Source organism: Meleagris gallopavo, chromosome Z (genome assembly GCF_905368555.1).
Source record: "Meleagris gallopavo chromosome Z, MGAL_WU_HG_1.1, whole genome shotgun sequence".
Classification (NCBI taxonomy): domain Eukaryota; kingdom Metazoa; phylum Chordata; class Aves; order Galliformes; family Phasianidae; genus Meleagris; species Meleagris gallopavo.
This window is the reverse complement of record NC_139435.1, coordinates 43,339,297-43,358,954: the sequence shown is the minus strand read 5'-3', so window position 1 is coordinate 43,358,954 and position 19,658 is coordinate 43,339,297. Positions and strand designations below refer to the sequence as shown.

At 41.6% G+C, this 19,658-nt stretch overlaps 1 protein-coding gene across 2 annotated transcripts; it reads right to left on the bottom strand.

The window, feature by feature from the left end:
- Positions 1-7,079: 7,079 nt before the first annotated feature.
- On the bottom strand, positions 7,080-15,794 carry S1PR3 (sphingosine-1-phosphate receptor 3). Of its 2 annotated transcripts, XM_085212843.1 has the most exons (3): positions 15,415-15,794; positions 14,398-14,467; positions 7,080-8,935 (listed from the first exon to the last, which is right to left on the bottom strand). In XM_085212843.1, exon 3 carries the CDS (start codon positions 8,751-8,753, stop codon positions 7,611-7,613), a length of 1,143 nt encoding a protein of 380 aa, XP_085068969.1. In that variant the 5' UTR covers positions 8,754-8,935; positions 14,398-14,467; positions 15,415-15,794; the 3' UTR covers positions 7,080-7,610. The 2 variants fall into 2 exon arrangements, with proteins under 2 accessions (XP_085068969.1, XP_085068968.1); XM_085212842.1 differs by lacking the exon at positions 14,398-14,467.
- Between the last annotated feature and the right edge of the window lie 3,864 nt (positions 15,795-19,658).

Below are 19,658 nucleotides of genomic sequence, written 5' to 3'. Positions count from 1 at the left end.
CTAGCCAAGAAAGAAAAGCATAGGGGCAAATCAAAGTTCCTTTTGCTTTTTTTTTTTTTTTTTAATATATATATTTTTGTCATTGTTATTCTCATAGATTTGGCTTTCCTCCATATGACAATGCTATAAAAATTGTATAGCCATTTGGATACAAGATCCTAAACTGTTGCCATTAAAGTTGAGGAGTCAGAGCTCATTTCTGTGAGGAAACACCATTGTAGGCAATTGAAGATACATGAAGTTATGAGACTGATTTGAATGGTGTACAATTAACTAAAAATGGCACTTCCAACACCATTACAATTTGAGCCTTCTAATGTTTGCCTTTGGTTTTGAGTCTCCTCTCCTTTTGATTTTCTTTTCCTATGTAGTCCCAAGGACTACACACTTACTTGTTTAAAAATATGATCATCATTTAATACCATGACTACAAGAGCTAGGATTTAAGTGAAAGAACAAATCTACTAGGCTCAATAAAAATCACTGAGATTAGACAATATTGTGGTATCCTACTATATTTTCCCAGGGAATAGTTGAGATGTTAGAAGTGAAACTGAATCAGAAAATTTCATTAACATTTTTGATTCCAATTGTATTGCTACTCTCTGAACTACAAGCAATGAAAATACATTAGATTCCTTTAAACAAGACAAGTGAAACAATTTTTTTAAAGATTAATTATTCCAATAACATTTTCATTGAAGCTGAGAATGCTAGATTGGACAGCTGAGGTATAGTCACGTTCCCAAATTTTCAGTTACTTCAGATGCTTTACAAGCAATGAAATCCCAAGGACAGAAAACATGACCTGAAAACTGAATTACCTTCTGACTTCAATGAGAGTTTGTCCCTCACTCCCCTCCCTAACAAAATAAAAGGATGTTCAGGTTGGCTGTGCTTCAGTGCAGGAGGAGAGGCAATCTCCATGGTTTACTGCTTAAATGCCAAGGACTTTGCACATGAGGAGAGGGTAGAAGAGAAGAAGGTACAGTAGCTCCCTCCACTGCAGATCCTACAGGGTTCTATCAGAAATTTATCTGCTGTACTTGTTCAACGAAAAGAACAAAGGATGTAGGTCTCAGACTAGGACTTGAGTACAAAATGTTTGCTGTCACATGAAGAGAATGTTTACTGCCTGTTGTTACCTGGCAACACTAAATTTCTAATATCCTGGTCTTGTTTTTTTTCTTTCCATTACAAAATGCTCACATTTCTTATTATCATGGTCCCCAGACATCAGGATGTGCAGTAAGAGGAGGAGAATTCATAAAATTTATATCACAGTGCAACTGTTGCTGGTATATCAAGAGCCAGCTACAGTATTCGTAATAGAATGTATGCGTATTTTGATATTTGTAAAGTAGTAGATGCTCCACTTCAGAACAAAGTTTTGCATCCTCCAAGACATTTGCATTTCTAGAACAGAACCTTGCAATCCACGCATTTTCTGACAACATATTACAGATCAGTTTTCAAACCTTTGTTCTTAGAATCCCATGTCTGTATGAAGTAAGTGGTGAAATGAAGAATTTTTAATGTAAACCATATTTCCCTTTAAAAAAAAAGAGCTGAAGTAGTAGCTAACTTTCCTTTTGATCTAGCGGTCTCACAGTATGCTCATAAGAAGTCCAAATACAGATTTACCTCAATTGCTGAAAAAACATGTTGGTTTGCACTGTCTTTTTTGTGCAAAACTTTGCACCTATATACTCTCCCTGCTGGCTCAAAGCTGTCAAGATATGGAGCTAATTACTGCTCAGTTTCTTATTCACCCATACTCAGTGTCTGAACTTTGCTCACATCCATACTGGATGCGACTGTAACATGCACAAGGCTGTGTAGAGGATAATAAGGGCATAATGATTTGCCTGCAGTTAACCAGAGACTTGGAGAGAGGCAGAAGGTGAAAAGCTGCCTTGGGAGAGAAGACCCCGGGGATTAGAAGTATGAGGCTTGCCAATGTGAGCCAATAGGCATGTAAGCCACTAGGAAGACTAAAGATCTGTCACCAAATTATAAACATGCTAATTGGCTAATAGGGTTAAAGCAGAACCACAGCAAGGGAAATTGCAGAACACTTGTGCAATGCCTAAGGCTCATCTTTTTTTGAGACAGTCCTGATCTGTTCCTCTGCGTTCTCCAACATGAGCATAATATATGGCTTCCACAGAGTGAGCAACAGTTTTAAAAAACTTTTTAAAAAATCTCAATAATGGGGATAAGAGCTGCAGGTTTCTAGCCAAAGTACTGTATAGAGAAAAAGCTAAGGAAAGAGTGTTTAAAACATTGTTTGACAACAGCACCAGCTGTGGAAAACAAAAGAAAAAAGGTAAAATGAAACCAGGTGATTCATTCCACTAACCAATTTTGTGGGAGAGTGGAAGGATGACTCAGATAATGAATGTAGCCTCAAATTCTGAGATTAAGATGCTAACAGTTCCTGTAGTAGTTATCATGAAGGTTGAATAGCAAAGAATAAATGACAGCTTGTCCTCTTTTTTCTTCAATGAGACAAAAACTACCCCAAACACTCAAATACTCCTTCTAAAACAGTGAATTTTTTCACTAAGTGAAGTATGTAAAGATTATGATTGGTAGGAGATAAATATCTTGTGTTGTGGCTGTACTGTTGCTTCTAAGTAAAGTTCTGCAGAGTTAAATCTTGAGGGAAGATGGGTTTCTTCTTTTGAGGTAAATGTTTCTCTTCATATTTTGTGGTCAACAATAAACAAAAAAAGTGGCTATTTTGCTGTAAAAGGGAGTCTGACTATACATTTTATATTTATTAATGTTTATTACTTTTAGAAATATTTTTAATTGAGAACTGCAGGAAAAAATAAAGTGTGTGGAAAAACTGTGATCATTTATATTCCCCAAAACTTCAGTGAATCTCAAGTTTTTGCCTGCCTGCTGATTGTAATATTCTAGTTATGGAGGCAAATTTTGTCTTTGAGGAAGTCCTTAGCAACAGAATTTGTGTCATGTAAGTGTCATGCAGTTGTTTTCTGATTATTCAGTTTGTGTTTGATAACCAAATTAATAAAATAACAAGCACTGCTATCAAAACTGAATGCATGTAAACTGGGCTTGAATTTGTGCTCCTATGATCACGTTCCCTAGTAGACCATCTATATCTATCCATCTATCTATCTGTATATCTATCTATCTATCTATCTATCTATCTACTTACCTACCTACCTATCTACCTACCTATCTGTGGATTGGATATTGAATATTTTTAAGTGAATGAATTACACAGTAGAAACAGAGACCAAACATTTTAGAGGACAAGGTAGTATGTAAAGGTACTGGTCTTAGCTACGCTGACTTTACATTAGAGCAGTTCTATTCACTTGACAGAAATGACTTTGATTTCCACTTCACTTTTTTGCCAAATACCATTTTCATGATACAAGTACAGGCCCATACTCTTCGCGGTAGATGATGTACTCTCCTGAAAAGGTAACTGTCCTGCTCGGTGTGCTAAATAGGTGAGAGTAAACCAGTTCCACAGTTTCTCCATGGAGAGTGACTGCAAGGATGACGTCCATACAAGAGCAGCTGTTTAGTGTGCTGAGAAGAAAGCGTTCACATTTGAAGGACATTTAGCTGCGCTGACACTCCCCAGTTCCTCTTCCTACACCACCAGAAGTTCCTTGCAAAGATCCTTCTCTCAAAACCAATGAGAGAAAAGTTTAGCCCAAGAATGCCCTGGGAAGTTACATTGCTCTTGGTGAGAACTGCAGCCCTGAAGGCCACAAAGGTGCCCACACACCTCTTCACAGTGCTTGCAGCCTGCTCAAGGCTGCATGAAGCCTCATGGCCCAGCGACAGCCAAGCAGAAACCCCTGATCACTGCTGCTGTTCTTGCTGCTAGTGAGTTTTTGCCATGGGAACAGACTGTCCACAAGCCCAGGGTGGGGCTTCCAGCATAGTCAAGGGGCTGATCTGTGCTGCAGACTGTACTGGAAATGGTGGGTTAAATGACACTAATTGGATGGTGCTAGCAAAGCTCAGCTCAGCAGGGGTGGATTGGCTGCCCTCAGGATCTCAGCTTTTTGGCACCTAACATTTCACACCCAGGTGTGTTTTCCATTTCCTCAATAAAGCTGTTGGAAAAAATATATGCTTCAGGCAGTGCTACACCCAATGCTACTCTTGCTTAGTGCAAAAAGTGCCTTTTCTATGGATGTTGCAGCCAGTGCACTGGGCCCTCAAAGCAGGTAAGGTCAGAGAGCTCCCAGAACAGAGGCGTAGTAGCTTTTTGCTGGCTCCAGAGTGGCAGAGCAGCAGCCTTTGGCTGGCTGCTGCTCTCAGAGATAGTGCTTTCAGGCATGGTATCCAGAATTTACATCTGTGTTTTCTAGGGAAGGCCAAAATCATTCTACATTTTCTTAAAAAATGATTGCTACATAACAACTTTGCTCAAAGCTTTGAGATTCAAATAAAAATTTCCTAAATATTTATGGTACCCACACTTGATAAGACTGTCAGCAATTGTGAAAGCTGAATATGAAGGGTGATGTTTTTTTTTTTTTCACCTTAGATGGTTGGATTTCAATTTCTTTTGCAATCTGGAAGAAAAAAAAATCCCAATTCATGAAATAGTATGAATGAAATGTGACTGCTTTACAGTTTTTGTTCCATGTAAAACCAATAAAAAGACTGATTCAGATTTCTGGCAGACTCAGATCAGCCAAGATATTAAAAAGTTTGGATTCTATACAGCATTTAAAGGAACTTTATAAAATTTTAGGGGGATAGAGCTACTTCCTGGTTGTTTAGGATCCATAACTTTTAAGCCCTTGATTTATCCTACTCCAAAATTTTGCTATGAAATTTTCCCAAATCTGTGTTTAACCTAATATATCCTATACTCATTGAAAAAGGACCAGGAATTTTATTTTTTATCAATATTTTGTAGATTTTATTATCAGTGTTCCGTGAAAAAGCATGAGTATTAAAAACTGCTTCAAGTATGCCTGGGCAATGAAATGCTCCCCACTTTCCAACTTCCTACCCTAAAAAAAACCCAAAACTTAAAAAGAAAAACAAAAACCTCCCAAAATAAGAGAGAAAGTGAGAGTTGTGGGTGGTTTTTTTTTTGTTTTTTTTTTTGTTTTTAATTATTATTGACACATAATCATGTCTTCCAACGGTTGCTTGTATTACTTGTACCATGCATCAACTAACAGCAGCTAAGGCTAGCATCCAGATGTCACAACTTATACTTACAGGCATGTTTCTAGATTTTGGCTACTGAAATTTTTATTATTCTCTTAAATTTAATATGGAATATCACATAACATCATAACACAATGTGAGGGTTGATGTGGAACAGCCACCATGTTTTCTTCATCAGTTGTCCTGTCTTTTCAGCCTTTCTCATTTACAAAAAGCAAGAAATGCTGCCACATGCCACCACTTCATAATCTAGCACTTAAGAGCACATTGTTTTAGCAGGCAGTTTCAAACAGGCAACTTCAAGGCAGATCTTCAAGACTGAAAATACACACAAATAGCACTGTAGCATCTAGGAACTTAAGCCACAACAATACAATGTTGTCAGTTTTTTTTTTCTTGTAAAAAAACCTACAGAGTTGCTGACCTCGTCCATATCTGCAGTTTATGCTCCTGCTCATGGTAAGCTTTATTTATCTGGTTCTTTATATGCCCTACATGTACCATTTCTGGTAGAAGTTATTCATACTTACTACTCTCTTTCACAGTTCCTTCAAATGTAGTCTCTTTGTTCGTACACTTCATTAAAAGGAAGAAAACATTTACAAGTACACTGCTAGCTTGTAAAGATAACCACAATGCAAACCTCTACATTTTAAAGGCATTACATCACTTCTGCACATGCTTGGAAAGAGTCTTAATGCTCTTGATAATGATTAAGATCAGACTCAAGCTAAGGATGAGCTCCTACAAGTTATTAATTAAAAAAGCTTCAATCTCTTCTGATAGTGCTTAAGGTGAAGTGTGGTTTGAGGCATTAAACAGAATCTTCAAAAGAGTCCAAGAAAGATATAGATGTTTTCATTGAGAAGTAATCCGAGTATTTCCCTTCCAGTGAAGGGAAGGCCTACACTAAAGCCTCTAGCTGTAAAGTAACTGGATGGAAGTACCACAGGCCACTTCCATGGGAATATAAACTCAGATGCTTATGAAGTCCCATCTACTCTAGGTCTTAGATTTTAGAGATGCCAAACAGCATCCTACACTTAGGCTGGTAAGGCAGTGATAAACTACAAAGCTGTTTTCATAGAGGTTTTCTGGACCAGTCCCTCAAAAGGATGATTCTGAGGCTCCTGAAAAGTTGGAAGGTCTTTCAGACTGAATGGGCTTTCATTCCAGATCCAAGGCAGGGTCTGGTATAAACTGAGAGATGCTGTTCAGCATGACTCTGTTATACCACATCTTCCCTCCTGTATCTACAAAAGTGCTCAGAGACGACAGAAGCATAATGTCCCACTGCCAGAAAATGGGATTTCCTCCTACTGGTGGGGCCTCTTCCCAAAGAGAATTTATTTCACAATCCCATGTTATGGTAGTGCCCAGAGGGAGAACGAGGAACACCACAAGAACCAGGTTGTGGTTCACTGCTCTCTGAAATGATACATCTCTGCTTCAGAAACTGAAGAATCTCAGCTTAGGCAGTGCATTCACAAGGTACACAGGTTTACATGGGTTTTGCATGCATGTTTAAATACACTAAAAATGGTAAGTAAAAACATATGCATTGACATAGTACACACCCTTGATTTATGTACGGTTGGGTCACATTTTAACTGCTTTAAATAGCAAACATATATAACCTCTCACAATAGTTATTTACTACTGCATGCTTAAAATAAATTGTGAAATGTCAGTGACAACTGTCATGTTGTCTTTCACTAAACATGAAAAGTTTGAGCAACAGTGGAAACAAAAATACTGCATTGATATGGCATCAAAGTTTATCAGTTTAAAGCTACTACTTCATGTATTTTAAAAATCCCCTTTGGAACACATCTACCTATTACTATAATTCGTCACCTTATACTCTATACTACAATATAATGTTTAAAATACAGTTAACTCTAACCAGTCAATGACTTTTTAATAATGTATTGTACAAATATACAGCTATTTATACCAGATACAAGTAAGGCTATTAACATAACAGCAAGATACATAGACAGAATTATAATCCCCAATATATGGAATGAGCTTTTCTCTGAGTCAGCCAAAATCAGGCTCATTTTTTATCAGCAGCGTTTAGTGAATGCTGAAGTTTTACTTATTTTGTGAACATTTAGTGAATGTAACAGGTTTTACTGATGTCCTGAAGGATCAAGGAGTGTCCAATACAGCTTCACAATGTAATGCCATCGTGGTCACAATGTCAATAGATGTGCATGGTCTCTGAACTGGCTGTTGAGTAGCATGAAAAGTTTTTTTTGGATCAGATGCCTTACTGAAAGACACAAAGCAAATGACTGTTGATGATGAAGTCCTTAAATAGTTGTTTAGTGTTTCCCCCTAAAATGTAAGTGCACGAATAGTTAAACTACACTTGTAGTTTAATTCTAAGCCACAGAAAGGTCCTTGTCTTGAGGAATATTTCACTTACAGAAGCTTCCATTGTAAAATGAAGATTCATGTTTCCCAATGACACGTGAGGGAATGCTCATCTGTGGGAAATCATCCTTTGGCTTCTGAGTGTTGCTGCTGCTGGATTTACTTCGGCTGTGATCTGGTGTGGGCTGGATGGGCAAAGATCTGGCAGCCCTGGATCTCACCAGGCAGCCACAAACAAGGCGAAAGAAAGCTCGACGCATCTCCTTACTAGCCAAAGTATAGATGATAGGATTCATTGCAGAATTGATGACAGCCAGAGCTATAAACCAGTTGGCTTTGAACAGGACAGAGCACTCCTTGACTTGGCAGGCCACATCAATAAGGAACAGAATGAACAGTGGTGACCAACAAGCAATGAAGACACTAACAACGATCACAACAGTCCTAAGGAGTGCCATGGACCGCTCTGAGTTGTTGTGGTTAGTGACATTACGGCTGCTGGACTTTACCAGGATGTAGATGCGTGCATAAAGGATAACAATGGCTACCAGAATGGCTATGAAGATACTAATGCAGAATACAACATACTTCTTGGAGTAAAGAGGCAAAATTGTTGAGCAATCTGGCAAGTTGTTTATACAGTTCCAGCCAAGGATGGGCAAAGCTCCCAAGGAGATTGAAATAAGCCAGCAGGTTCCAATGAGAAGGAACACTCTGTATTTTTTATTTGCATCATAAGGCCTCATCTTAATCATTGTCAAGTGTCGTTCAATAGCTATTGCTAATAAGCTGAAGGTGGAGGCTCCTAATGCAACGAACATACTGCCTTCCCTAATAAACCAAATTGTGGAGGACAAGCTCAGAGTTTTCTTCCCAGACATAAGAATGTTTACTTTGTAAACAATCCCAGCTAAAAGATCACAGAGAGCTAGATTGCCAATGAAAAAGTACATGCGGTTGTGAAATTTATTGTTTTTCCAAATGGCAATCAACACCATCAGATTTTCCAGGACTATGAAACTACATAGGATCAGAAAGGCAACAGTGGTAAGGTCTATGTTATCAGTTGCCTTTTCCCTCAGAATAAGCTTTCCTGTGTAATTATAATGCAGTACAATCAGAGAGTCCATTTCTTCACTTCCTTCAGTACCAACAACAGCAGCAGGTATCACAGTAACTGTTGACATAGTTTATTAGCTGCTGTTGGATGTTTCTTCTTTAAATGTCACGAGAATTTAGTTCCATTAATTTTCCACAAGAGGGAGATCAAGCCACAATCCTCCAAGTGCTCCTCTGGGCAGGCAGTGGATATTCCCAGATCCAGCGAGTCTCTCATGTTAATTTGGGAAAGCAGCTAAGAAATCAGGTTCTGAAAATAAGAACAAATGCAAAATAAGTCTCACTGTCATCACACATCATCCATATAGCCTGTTCGACTGCTCAAGTTGTAATACAGGCCCTGGATCCAAGAGGGATGATGGCTATGGCGGAGTCCTGAGGTCACACATTTATTCAAGCTGGTGGTAAGGAAGCCATAGGTCTTGCTCCTCATGGGTGCAATTCTACTATGGAAATATGATACCAATGTGGAGAACTGTTGGTAAGTGCTTTCTCCTGCAAATGTTCCAAGTCAAAAAAAAAAAAAAAAAAAAAAAGCAGGAGTAGCGAGAAGTATTAGCTCTCAGCAAGCCTGTGTGCACAGTAACTGGTGCAATCTCAAAAAGACCGAAATGTGTGTGGCACTGCCAAAACACCAACCCATCTTCACTGCCTGAGCAGTAGCAAAGCAAAATTACTGCTTTTTAGTTTTCCATAGAGATCTAAGATAGCAAAGAACCTAAAAAAGCATCAAACTTTGATCATTGTGCACACTGCCAATGCCTAAAATAGCTTCCCACACTTAACAATACCAAAACTATGCTACTTGCAATTAAGGAGACACTCTGAAAGCCATTCATCATAAATCTAATCCTACTTCAAATTCAAATTGTTGACCTATGACTATCATTTTTTAAACAAACATAGCCAGTCCCAACTTTCTATCATTTTTTTTCTATGGTGTGTATGCAACACATGCATATGCACAAAACAGAATCAGAGAATAGTTTTGGTTGGAAGTGATCTTTAAGATCATCTGGTTCCAACCCTCCAGCCCTGGGCAGGACTGCTACCTACCAGATCAGGTGGCTCATGGCCCCATCCCAACTGGCTTTGAAGACCTCTGGGGATGGGGCATCCAGAGCTTTTCCAGGCAATCCGCACTAATGCCTCATCACCCTTTGAGTAAAAAACTTCTGCCTAATGTCTAACCTAAATCTCCCCTCTTTTAGTTTAAAGCCATTCTCCGTTGTTGTTTCACTAATAGATTATGTAAAAAGTAGGTCCCCCTCCTGCTAATAAACTCCCTTCAAGTACTGGAAGGCAACAATGGGGTCTCCTTTGGAGCCTACTCTTCTCCAACTTAAACAAGCCCAATTCCCTCAATCTTTTCTCGTAGGAGAGTTGCCCTTCGATCATCCTCATGGCCTTCCTCTGCCTGCTCCAGTAGCTCCCCATCTTTCCTGAACTCAGGATACCAGACCTGGATGCAGAACTCCAAATGGGGCCTCACAGGGGCAGAGTAGAGGGGAACAATCACCTCCCTCACCCTGCTAGCCACCCTCCTCTGATGCAGGCCAGAATACAACCCCAGCTGCAAGCACACTCTGCTGGCTCATGTACAGATTTTCATTCACAAGGATTTCCAAGTCATTCTCCGCAGGTCTGTTATCAATGAGCTCTTCTCCCAGTCTGTACTCATATCTGAGACTGTCCTGAGCCACCCTGCATTTGTCCTTGTTGAACCTCAATAGGTTTATCTGTGCACACTTTTTGAGCCTGTTTAGGTCCCTTTGGATGGCATTCCTATTTTTTGTCTGCTATGTCAACTGTACTACTCAGCTTGTGTCATCAAACCTGCTGACAGAGCATTCGATTCCACTGCGCTGAAAAGGACTAGATCTGAGATGGACCGCTGGAGTACACCACTCATTACAGGTCTCCATCTGGACACAGAGCCATTGTATGTATAAAAGACACTGATTTAAGATTTTTCTTTTCTAAATACTAAATGACCAGTCACTGTCCTTTTCAATTTACTTCTGTTCTTCAAGTGGAGACTTAGATTAATTGTAGCATTTTACCATGGACTCTGATATGCTGCATTTTCACAGCAGTTTGATTCTCCTACCTCTTTTTTTGCCATGCATAAGTATTGGAAGAGATCTGCACAGCTTTATAAAAATATCAGGCGGTGACAGAAGCACTTAATACACTACTGAAATGTGACAGGCACTGCATACTTCAATGAGAATCAGTGCTCATGCCTCAAATGCATGCAGTAAGGTTGAATGGATAGCCAATTTTTCAGTTCAGCTACCAAACGAGGATGAAGACAAAAACAGAACTGGTTCCATTTGAAGCAAATTTCTGTGTTTTTTTTAATCTAGGAAAAATAGGAAAATAAAATTTCTGCTACATGGGAGGTCACTTTCTATTGGTCCGCCCTCCCCTAGAGTAACTTAATTTTAGGAATTTATAAGAGCTAGAACTCATATATGTATACTATTTACAGAATGGCCATGAGCATTTCCCAAACATGTGAAAGGCACTTTCAAAAGAAGGCTATCAAGAGCTGAATTAGAGATTTCAGTCTCGACCAAAACACCAGCAGTTTTCAACCTGTGACCTATATAGTGCAAGGACTCTCTTAATTATTCTATATAACTGAGGTATGCAGGCTTATTGTCAGTAGGCTAAGGCTTAACACAGGAGTATATGTACTTTCACTGGGAAGCACACAGGTTTCTGAAGAACTTCTCCTGAGTTACCGCTATTCCAGTACGTCATTTTGGACACTTGAGCAGTGGGAGTGGAATTTCAAGTGCTTTGTAGAAGACTGGAGGAACAAAGCAAGTCCCAGTTGAATGTAAATGGAGTAAATGATGACCCAACCCATTTTTCCCACCCTCCCTTTTCCTGGATTCTCTCCTTCAGAAAAGAATGAACCTGACAAAAGCTTTTGGTGACATGACATAATTTCATTATTACATTCTGGATATATCAAAATGATTGTCTGAGAGAGTGATTTTCTATTATTATTTGCCCATTCTAGTCTCTATGTCCAAAATGCTTTGGTGGACAGAATCACAGGGAGAGGTTATGCAAGAAGCACAGTTATCTCTTGGAGCTGTAAGTCTTTTTCTCTCTGAAGATGGCAATCCCCTCATTCATTTCTCCTGATCTGAACTGGGCCCTCAAGTTGTTGACCCTTTTTCTGAAGCATGAACAGCAAACCTCTGAGCTTCACCTCAGCCAAGGTTCAATCTAATTGTAATTCAGTTAAAATCTGCACACTGTTATCGCAGACTATCACAATCTTTCATTGTATTGACTTACAACAAAATGCCACTGTTCATATGAATTGCAAGTGCTTGTCACTGTACAATAAACAATTATATTTGATTAGAAAAGTATTCGTTAATGACAGCTTAACTAGCATCAGACTACTTGAGAGAATTGTACTCAGTGCTGTACACCACATGCAACAAAATGCATGTTTCTATAAGACTTTTCCAAGCAGAGATATCATACTCTTCCATCACAGAGCAAATGCATTTCATTCTGACTCTATTGAAGGCAATGGTGCTATACCGGTTTCCCTGGCAGAAGGCATGGGTGATGCACTCAATCAGCAGAAATTACACTGGGACTCTTTTATTGTTAATTATTACTTCTTCTCTTAAAATTATTACAGCAAATTCAGTATCACAAAGGTAAATCTGCCTTTGACAGCCCAGTGTCAAAGGAGTGGAGAACGTAACAGTATTCACCAGGACTCTATGGGAATGATTCTCACTCATTAGCCACCTGAAAGTTAATACAATTAACAATTAACAATTAAAATTAAAAATTACTCCATTCTGACAGCAACATTCAGCCATGCCATTTTTTAAAGATTATTTTCTTTCTTCTCCTTCTTTGTAGTCAGTAACTCAGAAATTATACAATTGTTTGTGTACCACAACAATGAGATAGCAGCAGTCAGATCTAGAATATGTATACCACTGCTTTCTGACAGCTCTACAAACTAGTCCTCCAAATGCCTCTGTGCCAGCCAGATGCAGAGGACTAGTCACTAGCTGTAAAGTATGGACCTTACCTTTAAACACTGAAAAAAGAACCTGTTGGTGCGCATTGCACATTCAGCACTGCTGTGATTAAGTACCTCAATACCCTGAGATACAGCAAGAAATCTGTTTCATTCTCTCTAAATGAAAGAGGAGAATCTCTATTGCTGCACCACCAGGCACTACAAGAAACACAAAGCAATAGGCAGAGCAAGGGCAACCTGACTATGCCTCCTTGTGGATGCAATGGCCAAATCAGTGTTCAAACAAAGGAACAACACCAAGAACCACAGCCAAGTGGAGCACAATTCAGCTGCCTCCTTTCCTGTCCGTTCTGAGGATGGAAAGAGCAGCTGGGTGAGCAGTGTGGCTGTGAGCATCGCGATCTGCCCATGCTGGCAAACCTTCTTGCCCACTGCTACATTTTATAATTTCAGTAGCTGTTAGTGTGATCTCCTGTAGAGGTCCAAGATCCTACAGGGTCATGCACCCTTTCAAGTTGCAGTAGAGCTCAACACCACAGCTGATGTTCCCAGAGTCTGATGGGGTACATACTGCCTCCCACATGGAAAGGTCAATTCTGCGTGGAAGTCGATAACACTCCGTTCTGCCCCCTGGTACCTCTCTACCACCCTTCCCAGACATACCAATAGCACAGGTGGGGAAGCTGGGCTCCCCACAGGTAAGTCTGAGTAAGGTCGCTGGGGACAACCTGCAATTTTCCTCTGGAACTGTGTAACTCCCAGTACCAGGAGGCAGCAAGGAGCTGATGACAAGACAGGGGTCTGTCTTGGGACCGGTGCTCTTTAACACCTTTATCAATGACATCGATGATGGAATCAAGTGCATCCTCAGCAAGTTTGTTGATGACACCAAGCTGAGTCGTGCTGTTGACAGAGTGGAAGGAAGGGGTGCCACTCAGAGGGATCTCAACAGGCTTGAAAGATGGGCCTGGATGAACCTAGTGAGGTTCAACACAGCAAAGTGCAAAGTTTTGCACTTGGGCCAGAGGAATCCCAGGCATCCATACAGACTGGAAGGAGTGATCCTTGAGAGCAGCCCTGCAGAGAAGGACCTGGGAGTCTTGATAGATGAAAAACTTAACATGAGCCAGCAGTGTGCTCTTGCAGCTCGGAAAGCAAATGGTATCCTGGGCTCCATCAGAAGAGGGGTGGCCAGCAGGGGCAGGGAGGTGATTGTCCCTCTCTACTCTGCTCTTGTGAGGCCCCACCTGGAGTAGTAACTGTGTCCAGGTCTGGAGCCCCCATTACAAGAAAGACAGGGAGCTGTTGGAGAGGATCCAGAGGAGGGCCACAAAGATGATCAGAGGACTGGAGCACCTCCTGTACAAAGACAGGCTGAGAGAGCTGGGCTTGTTCAACCTAGAGAAAAGAAGGCTGAGGGGTGACCTCATTGCAGCCTTTCGATACCTAAAGGGAGTCTACAAACAGGAGGGGAATCAACTCTTTGAAAGGGTAGATAACAGCTGGACAAGGGGAAAAGGGAGCGCTGGGCAGCCATTAAACGGGGAGGTTGGTGGCCCCTGCATGTGGCAGGTGGATTGGAGATTCATGATCTTTGAGGTCCCTTCCAACCCTCGCCATTCTGTGATTCTGTAATAATGCAGACTCCCAACACCCTTCCGCAACTATTTGCAGCGTACCTCTTTTCTCAGCAGGCATTCTGCTCAGAGAACCACAGGGAGTAAAGGGCTTCCACCATCTCATGAGTCACTGTGCAATTCACAGCAGCAAAAATAAGAAATATGTATTTTCAAAACACTGAGCCAAACAATTTTCATGATAGCCCCAAGTCAATCTTACAAAACACAAGTGAAAACAAAACTTAATTTACTGCTCCTTACATTTCCCTTCACAACAGCATAAAATGCAGTTAAGTTTCGGACACCCACTGCAGCTCATCTGGATTCTGTATTTTCCTACCTTCCAATCATCCATGAAAATACATGCCCAAATGGACCGGAGCCCCCTTCACCACCACCACACATATTCCTTCTTTTCCACACATTGCCATATGCTTTGGCCACAAATGACAATTTAAAGAAAAGAAAATGGAAAGACAAGAACATATATTCACAGCCAAACAATATTTTTAAGCCTGTATAGATTAAAAGTAAACGTGTGCAATTTCTCTGGCACACCCTGGCAATGTCAAATTTAAGAAAAGGCTTTTAAGAACAGCCATGCTCAATGTAAGCAGCATCCAGACAACAAACATTTGCTGTAAAACAATGTCTTGGACAACTCAAATAAATTTTAAAATAATTGTTTTTGAAGTGAATGTTCTGGCAGTTTATGGCCTTTAGTAAATGGTTACTTTCTGGCTTTGAAAGTCAGACATCCGTTCGCATTCTGCAATCCCGAATAGCACACGGGCATCTCGCAGTACCGTCCAGTTTTGTTCCTGCATGTAAGCACGCTGAAAGAAGCATATTAACTTCTTCCCCCTCTGCCGGCCCCTACTGCTCTCGACTTATTCCTCCCACCCCCAAAATATCAGCGCTCAGTTCGCAAACTCTGATTTCTCAGCAACTCGAACTGAGGGGGGGGTGAGGGAGGGTGGGGGTGGGGGGATGTGACAAAGCGCTCTTTGGAGCCGTCCGAGCAACGCTCGCAGAGGGCCGGCGTCACCTAACCCCAGCGCTCGGCGCCCCACTCACCGCTCCGCCGCTCCGCGCCGCATCCTGGTTTCGCCGCCTTCTGCAACTTTCCAGCTCCGAACAAGAGCTCCCTGGCGTCCGGACAGGGGATTCACAGCACTCACCCACTGCCGCACCGACGCCGGACAGAGGGCCGTCCCGCGGGGAACAGTACCTGCCTCCCTCCCCCGAAGCTCAGCGGCAGCAGCTCCCGAGCTCGCGGGCTGTGCTGGGCCGGGCCGGGGCGGGCCAGGTCGGGCGGGGCTGAGATGGCCGTAGCCCTTCCTCGTCTGCGCTCCTCGCCGGCCCGGAGCCGCCCCGGCCGGTCGGCCCCCTCCTCAACCCCGAGCTCTGCCCGCCTCCTCCCGCCTCCGTCTTGTTCTGCCTGTCCCGCTGTCAGTCTGTCTGTGGAGACAGGCTGGGCGTGGAGCAGTAGCAGTGAGCACCGAGAAAGAAGAGCGAGGCAACAGAGCCCACTGCGGAGTGTTTTTGCGGACATCTAAATGCTGTTGGAGGGAAGAGGGGGAGGAAATTCTAGGTAGTTCTTAATCAGATCGAATTATTAGCTTGTTCGAGTGAGGCTCACCTTTCCTGCGGCTGCCCTCGATTTTGTTGTGTCTGATAATCAGCAGTCAACAGAGAGGGGTGGCACTGGGTGAAGGGCACATTTAGAAATTCCAAGCAAAAATTGTGGAGGTTTTACACTGAACTGCAAATTACAGTAGACCTTTCGCAAGGTACATCTTAACAGAAGTATTGACTGAATAGAAGTATCTTGAGGATAGCGATAGGCATGCAGATTGCTCAAGTGCTGGAAGCAATACTTTTCAAAAGAAGTTGAAACTGGTGTCCTAGAGTGTCTTAATTTACTTTAATTTGTAAAGTTCCTGTGGGTACTGCAAAGCGTCCTGTCAGAAAGCAAAATCTTTCTGTCAAGAGTGCCTACGGTGAGCAGGAACAGTGCAGCAGCACTGCTGAGTGCAGGCAGGCAGGCCTCAAGACTGCCCAGTGCCTCACAGCAGTGATGTTCTCAGCTCAGCATCATTGCACTAATACTCATGCCACGGTTTCAGCTGTCAAGTTGCCTGCATCACTGCTCTGGTTAAAGTCCTAGAAGAAAGCAGAACTGAGGTCTTAAAACCCGGAAGTTTATGCAAAGCTGATGAAACAATACACGGTGGTTTTCTGTCACTTTTTTTTATCTATGGGAAATGATTAATAAAACATTTCTGGGTTGGAGCTTGGGAAATAAGAACTGCAGATGACAGTAGACTGTACATACTACAGAAGACTGATAAAATCGCTGAGAAGTCTCTGGATCCAGTCTGTGTGGCACTACCTAGCTATGGGCACCACTGTGCTGCAATGAGAGTGGTGCTGGTATGACTTCTTCATCTTTCCATCTCGCATGCTGTTCAAGGTCTGCTCAGTTCTGTGGAATGAAAGTTCCCTCCACACTACTTAGATGCCCACTCCACTTCTTACAGCAAAAGGGACTCCAAGCCTGTGGGCTGGGGCTTTCTTTTACCATGTGAAAGCCTTGTCCAGCAGTTTCCCTCCAAATGACCCCAGGATGCTTTTCAGTCCCCATGGAAGCTACTTTCCACGTGCTGCAAAGCCCAGTTCTGGCAGAGATTTTTTGGTAAGCACCTCTTTGCCTTGCTCTCAGATCTGTTGTTATTCTTTGTCCTTTTCCTCTGTTTTTCCTTTAGTACCTTTCTTATATTTTGAGAGAGGAGCTAGAAGGAACAGCCTTGCTGGTCAGAGTCAGGAATCTGCCACAAGAAAGACTCTTTTGGCAACAGTAGCTGGAGGTGCCAAGCAGGGCCTTGCTGTCTGCAGTGGATTTGGTGTGACTCCTCAGTTGGCCCTGCCACCAACTTGTGAGGTTGTGAGTAGCCAGGGCCTACCCAAAACAGGACAAGGAAACTGCCCTTCACTGCAAAGCACTGTGCTTGGGAAGGACTGTATACGTGGTGCAGACCAGATATTACTTCTGAGAATGCTGATGTTTGGCATCCCAAGCCCTTCTTCTGCCAACAAAGCACCTTGAATAGCATGATCCAAGCAGTAAGCACAGGGGACATTATACCCCTGCTCTCCCCTCTGGAAGGCAGGGAGGCAGACAGCAGGATGGTGCAGTGCAGGCTGGAGGAGCCTCCCAGGAGCAGTGAGTGGAGAAGGGTCCTCAAGCAGGTGCTGTCAGGAATTTTCCTGGGGTAACAGCTCATATCCCAGCAGCTCTCCACAACAACTCTCTGGGAGCTCAGCAAGCCCTCTGGTTCATTTCTGAACATTGTGCAACAGCCTGAAAGGCATGCTTACAAATAGTTTTCCAAGAAACTCTCAACCTTGTTGAAGCACTCTTAAAAGAAATGGCATATTTCTGGGGTAAATTATTAGCAATCAGGTAAGAAACAGAAAGCAATGGCAAGGAACAATGGTCAATTTTCATAGCAACAGGAGTTTAGCCGCTGAATTGCCCAGCAATGTGGAGTCTATTCTGACCTGGAAATTCATGAGTAGCTGGGTGAATAGGATGCATAATGGGAGAGCAGCATTTGCTGATGTTATTGGGGGTACTCAACAGCAAAACTAAAACTTGACAAAAAATTTCCAGACCCCAAAGGTCTTGAGTGACCTGCTGATAAAGCGATGTTTTCAGTTCCAGGCTGCTAAGTGAAACATAGAAAAAACAACTGTACTTATACATGCACAGATTTGCCTGAAGTGTTAGCACTTAGGAGGGATGTAATTGCAGACAGTTACTTGAAAACACTGCACACTCATTAACTGTAAATGGGAAACTAAGTATTAGAAATGATGAGGTAAGAAATGAAAATCAGTGCTTCATCTATACACTATAATATGGTATAATGTGGTACAGTGAACTACAGAAAAGAGCACACAAGCTGACAGGATGGTTATGAAAGTTTTCTGGGCAGAGAAAATGCAAGTTGGCTGGGCCTGATTGTTAGTGTGAGGAAAGGGAAAAGCACAGCAATGGAGAAAAACAGTTTAAAACAAAAGGAAACACATTTCCAAAAGTATAGTATTGAACTGAGGAACACATTGCTGCAGGAGAAAAAAGTAGAAATTGTTAAATGCACACACAGGTACAGTTCTGATGACTCTTAACCCTAGTGGCAAACGCAGCATGGAACAGAGGCTGCTGGATCCGAGGTGAGGGTAGCACACTTCCATCCCCGGAGCTAGTATGGATTGGATCCTATCTGTTTTCTTTCCTCTTTTTGTAAAAATTCATGATCTTGGCTAAAAGTCAAGATAGCTAAACAGTCACATAGGTGATGGCATGAACATTGCTTCTGCAGATACAGAAAAACTGAGCACTTATTTTGGGGGGAGGGGTGCAATTTAAGATGAATATAAAATAGGAAGATTCGGAACTCAGAGAAGTGGCTCAGCCAAAGCAATAGACTTGGAAGTGACCTAGCCAAGTTATGTGATCAGTCTGGAGCCTCACAGCACACTGTGGCAGCTGATGACTTAGTTTCTCTGTCATCTGTGTTAAATGGAGAATTTATAATTAAATTTTGTCACTCAGAAGTGACTTCTGATTCAATTCACTCAATGAGAGACACATATACCATTTATATTAAAGGGTTTTCAGCATAGGCTTGAAAGTTAAAAAAGCAATTTTGGAACTTCTATTTACAAATACTTAAAGGAGTAAAAAAATTGTGGTAACTGCCAGACAAGATGAAGCCACCCTCAGACTTGAGTTTGCAGTTTTTATACAGAAACACAGATCATGTGATACGACTAATATTTTCTTATCAGGTATCAGAAGAAACTCTCTTTTCTGTTAACTGTTTTAGATCTTATAAAACTTAGGGTCTTTTGGCTTATCAATATTAAAAAACATTAGTGGCATGTATTACTGATGTGATGTGTTAGAAATCCTCACGCAGATCTGTCACTGATTTAATTTCCTGATGTTCCTGAAGTAATGCTTCATAACTTGGAAAATCAGTCATCTATTTTTATTTGATTGGTTTAATATGTAAACAAAATGTGAGTAGAGCAATCTTAAAAAAAATTGCAGTTAAAAATAGAAGGACATTTACCTAATTTTATTATAACTTATAATTTTTATTATAACTTCCAGCCTCTCATCTCCTACTCTATGCATATACCTTGGGTTGCCCCATTCAAGGTGCAGAATCTTGCACCTGTGCTTGTATTTGGTGAGTGCCCAGTACTCCAATTTGTTAAGGTCTCTCCACCCTCCATCCTACTGAGGG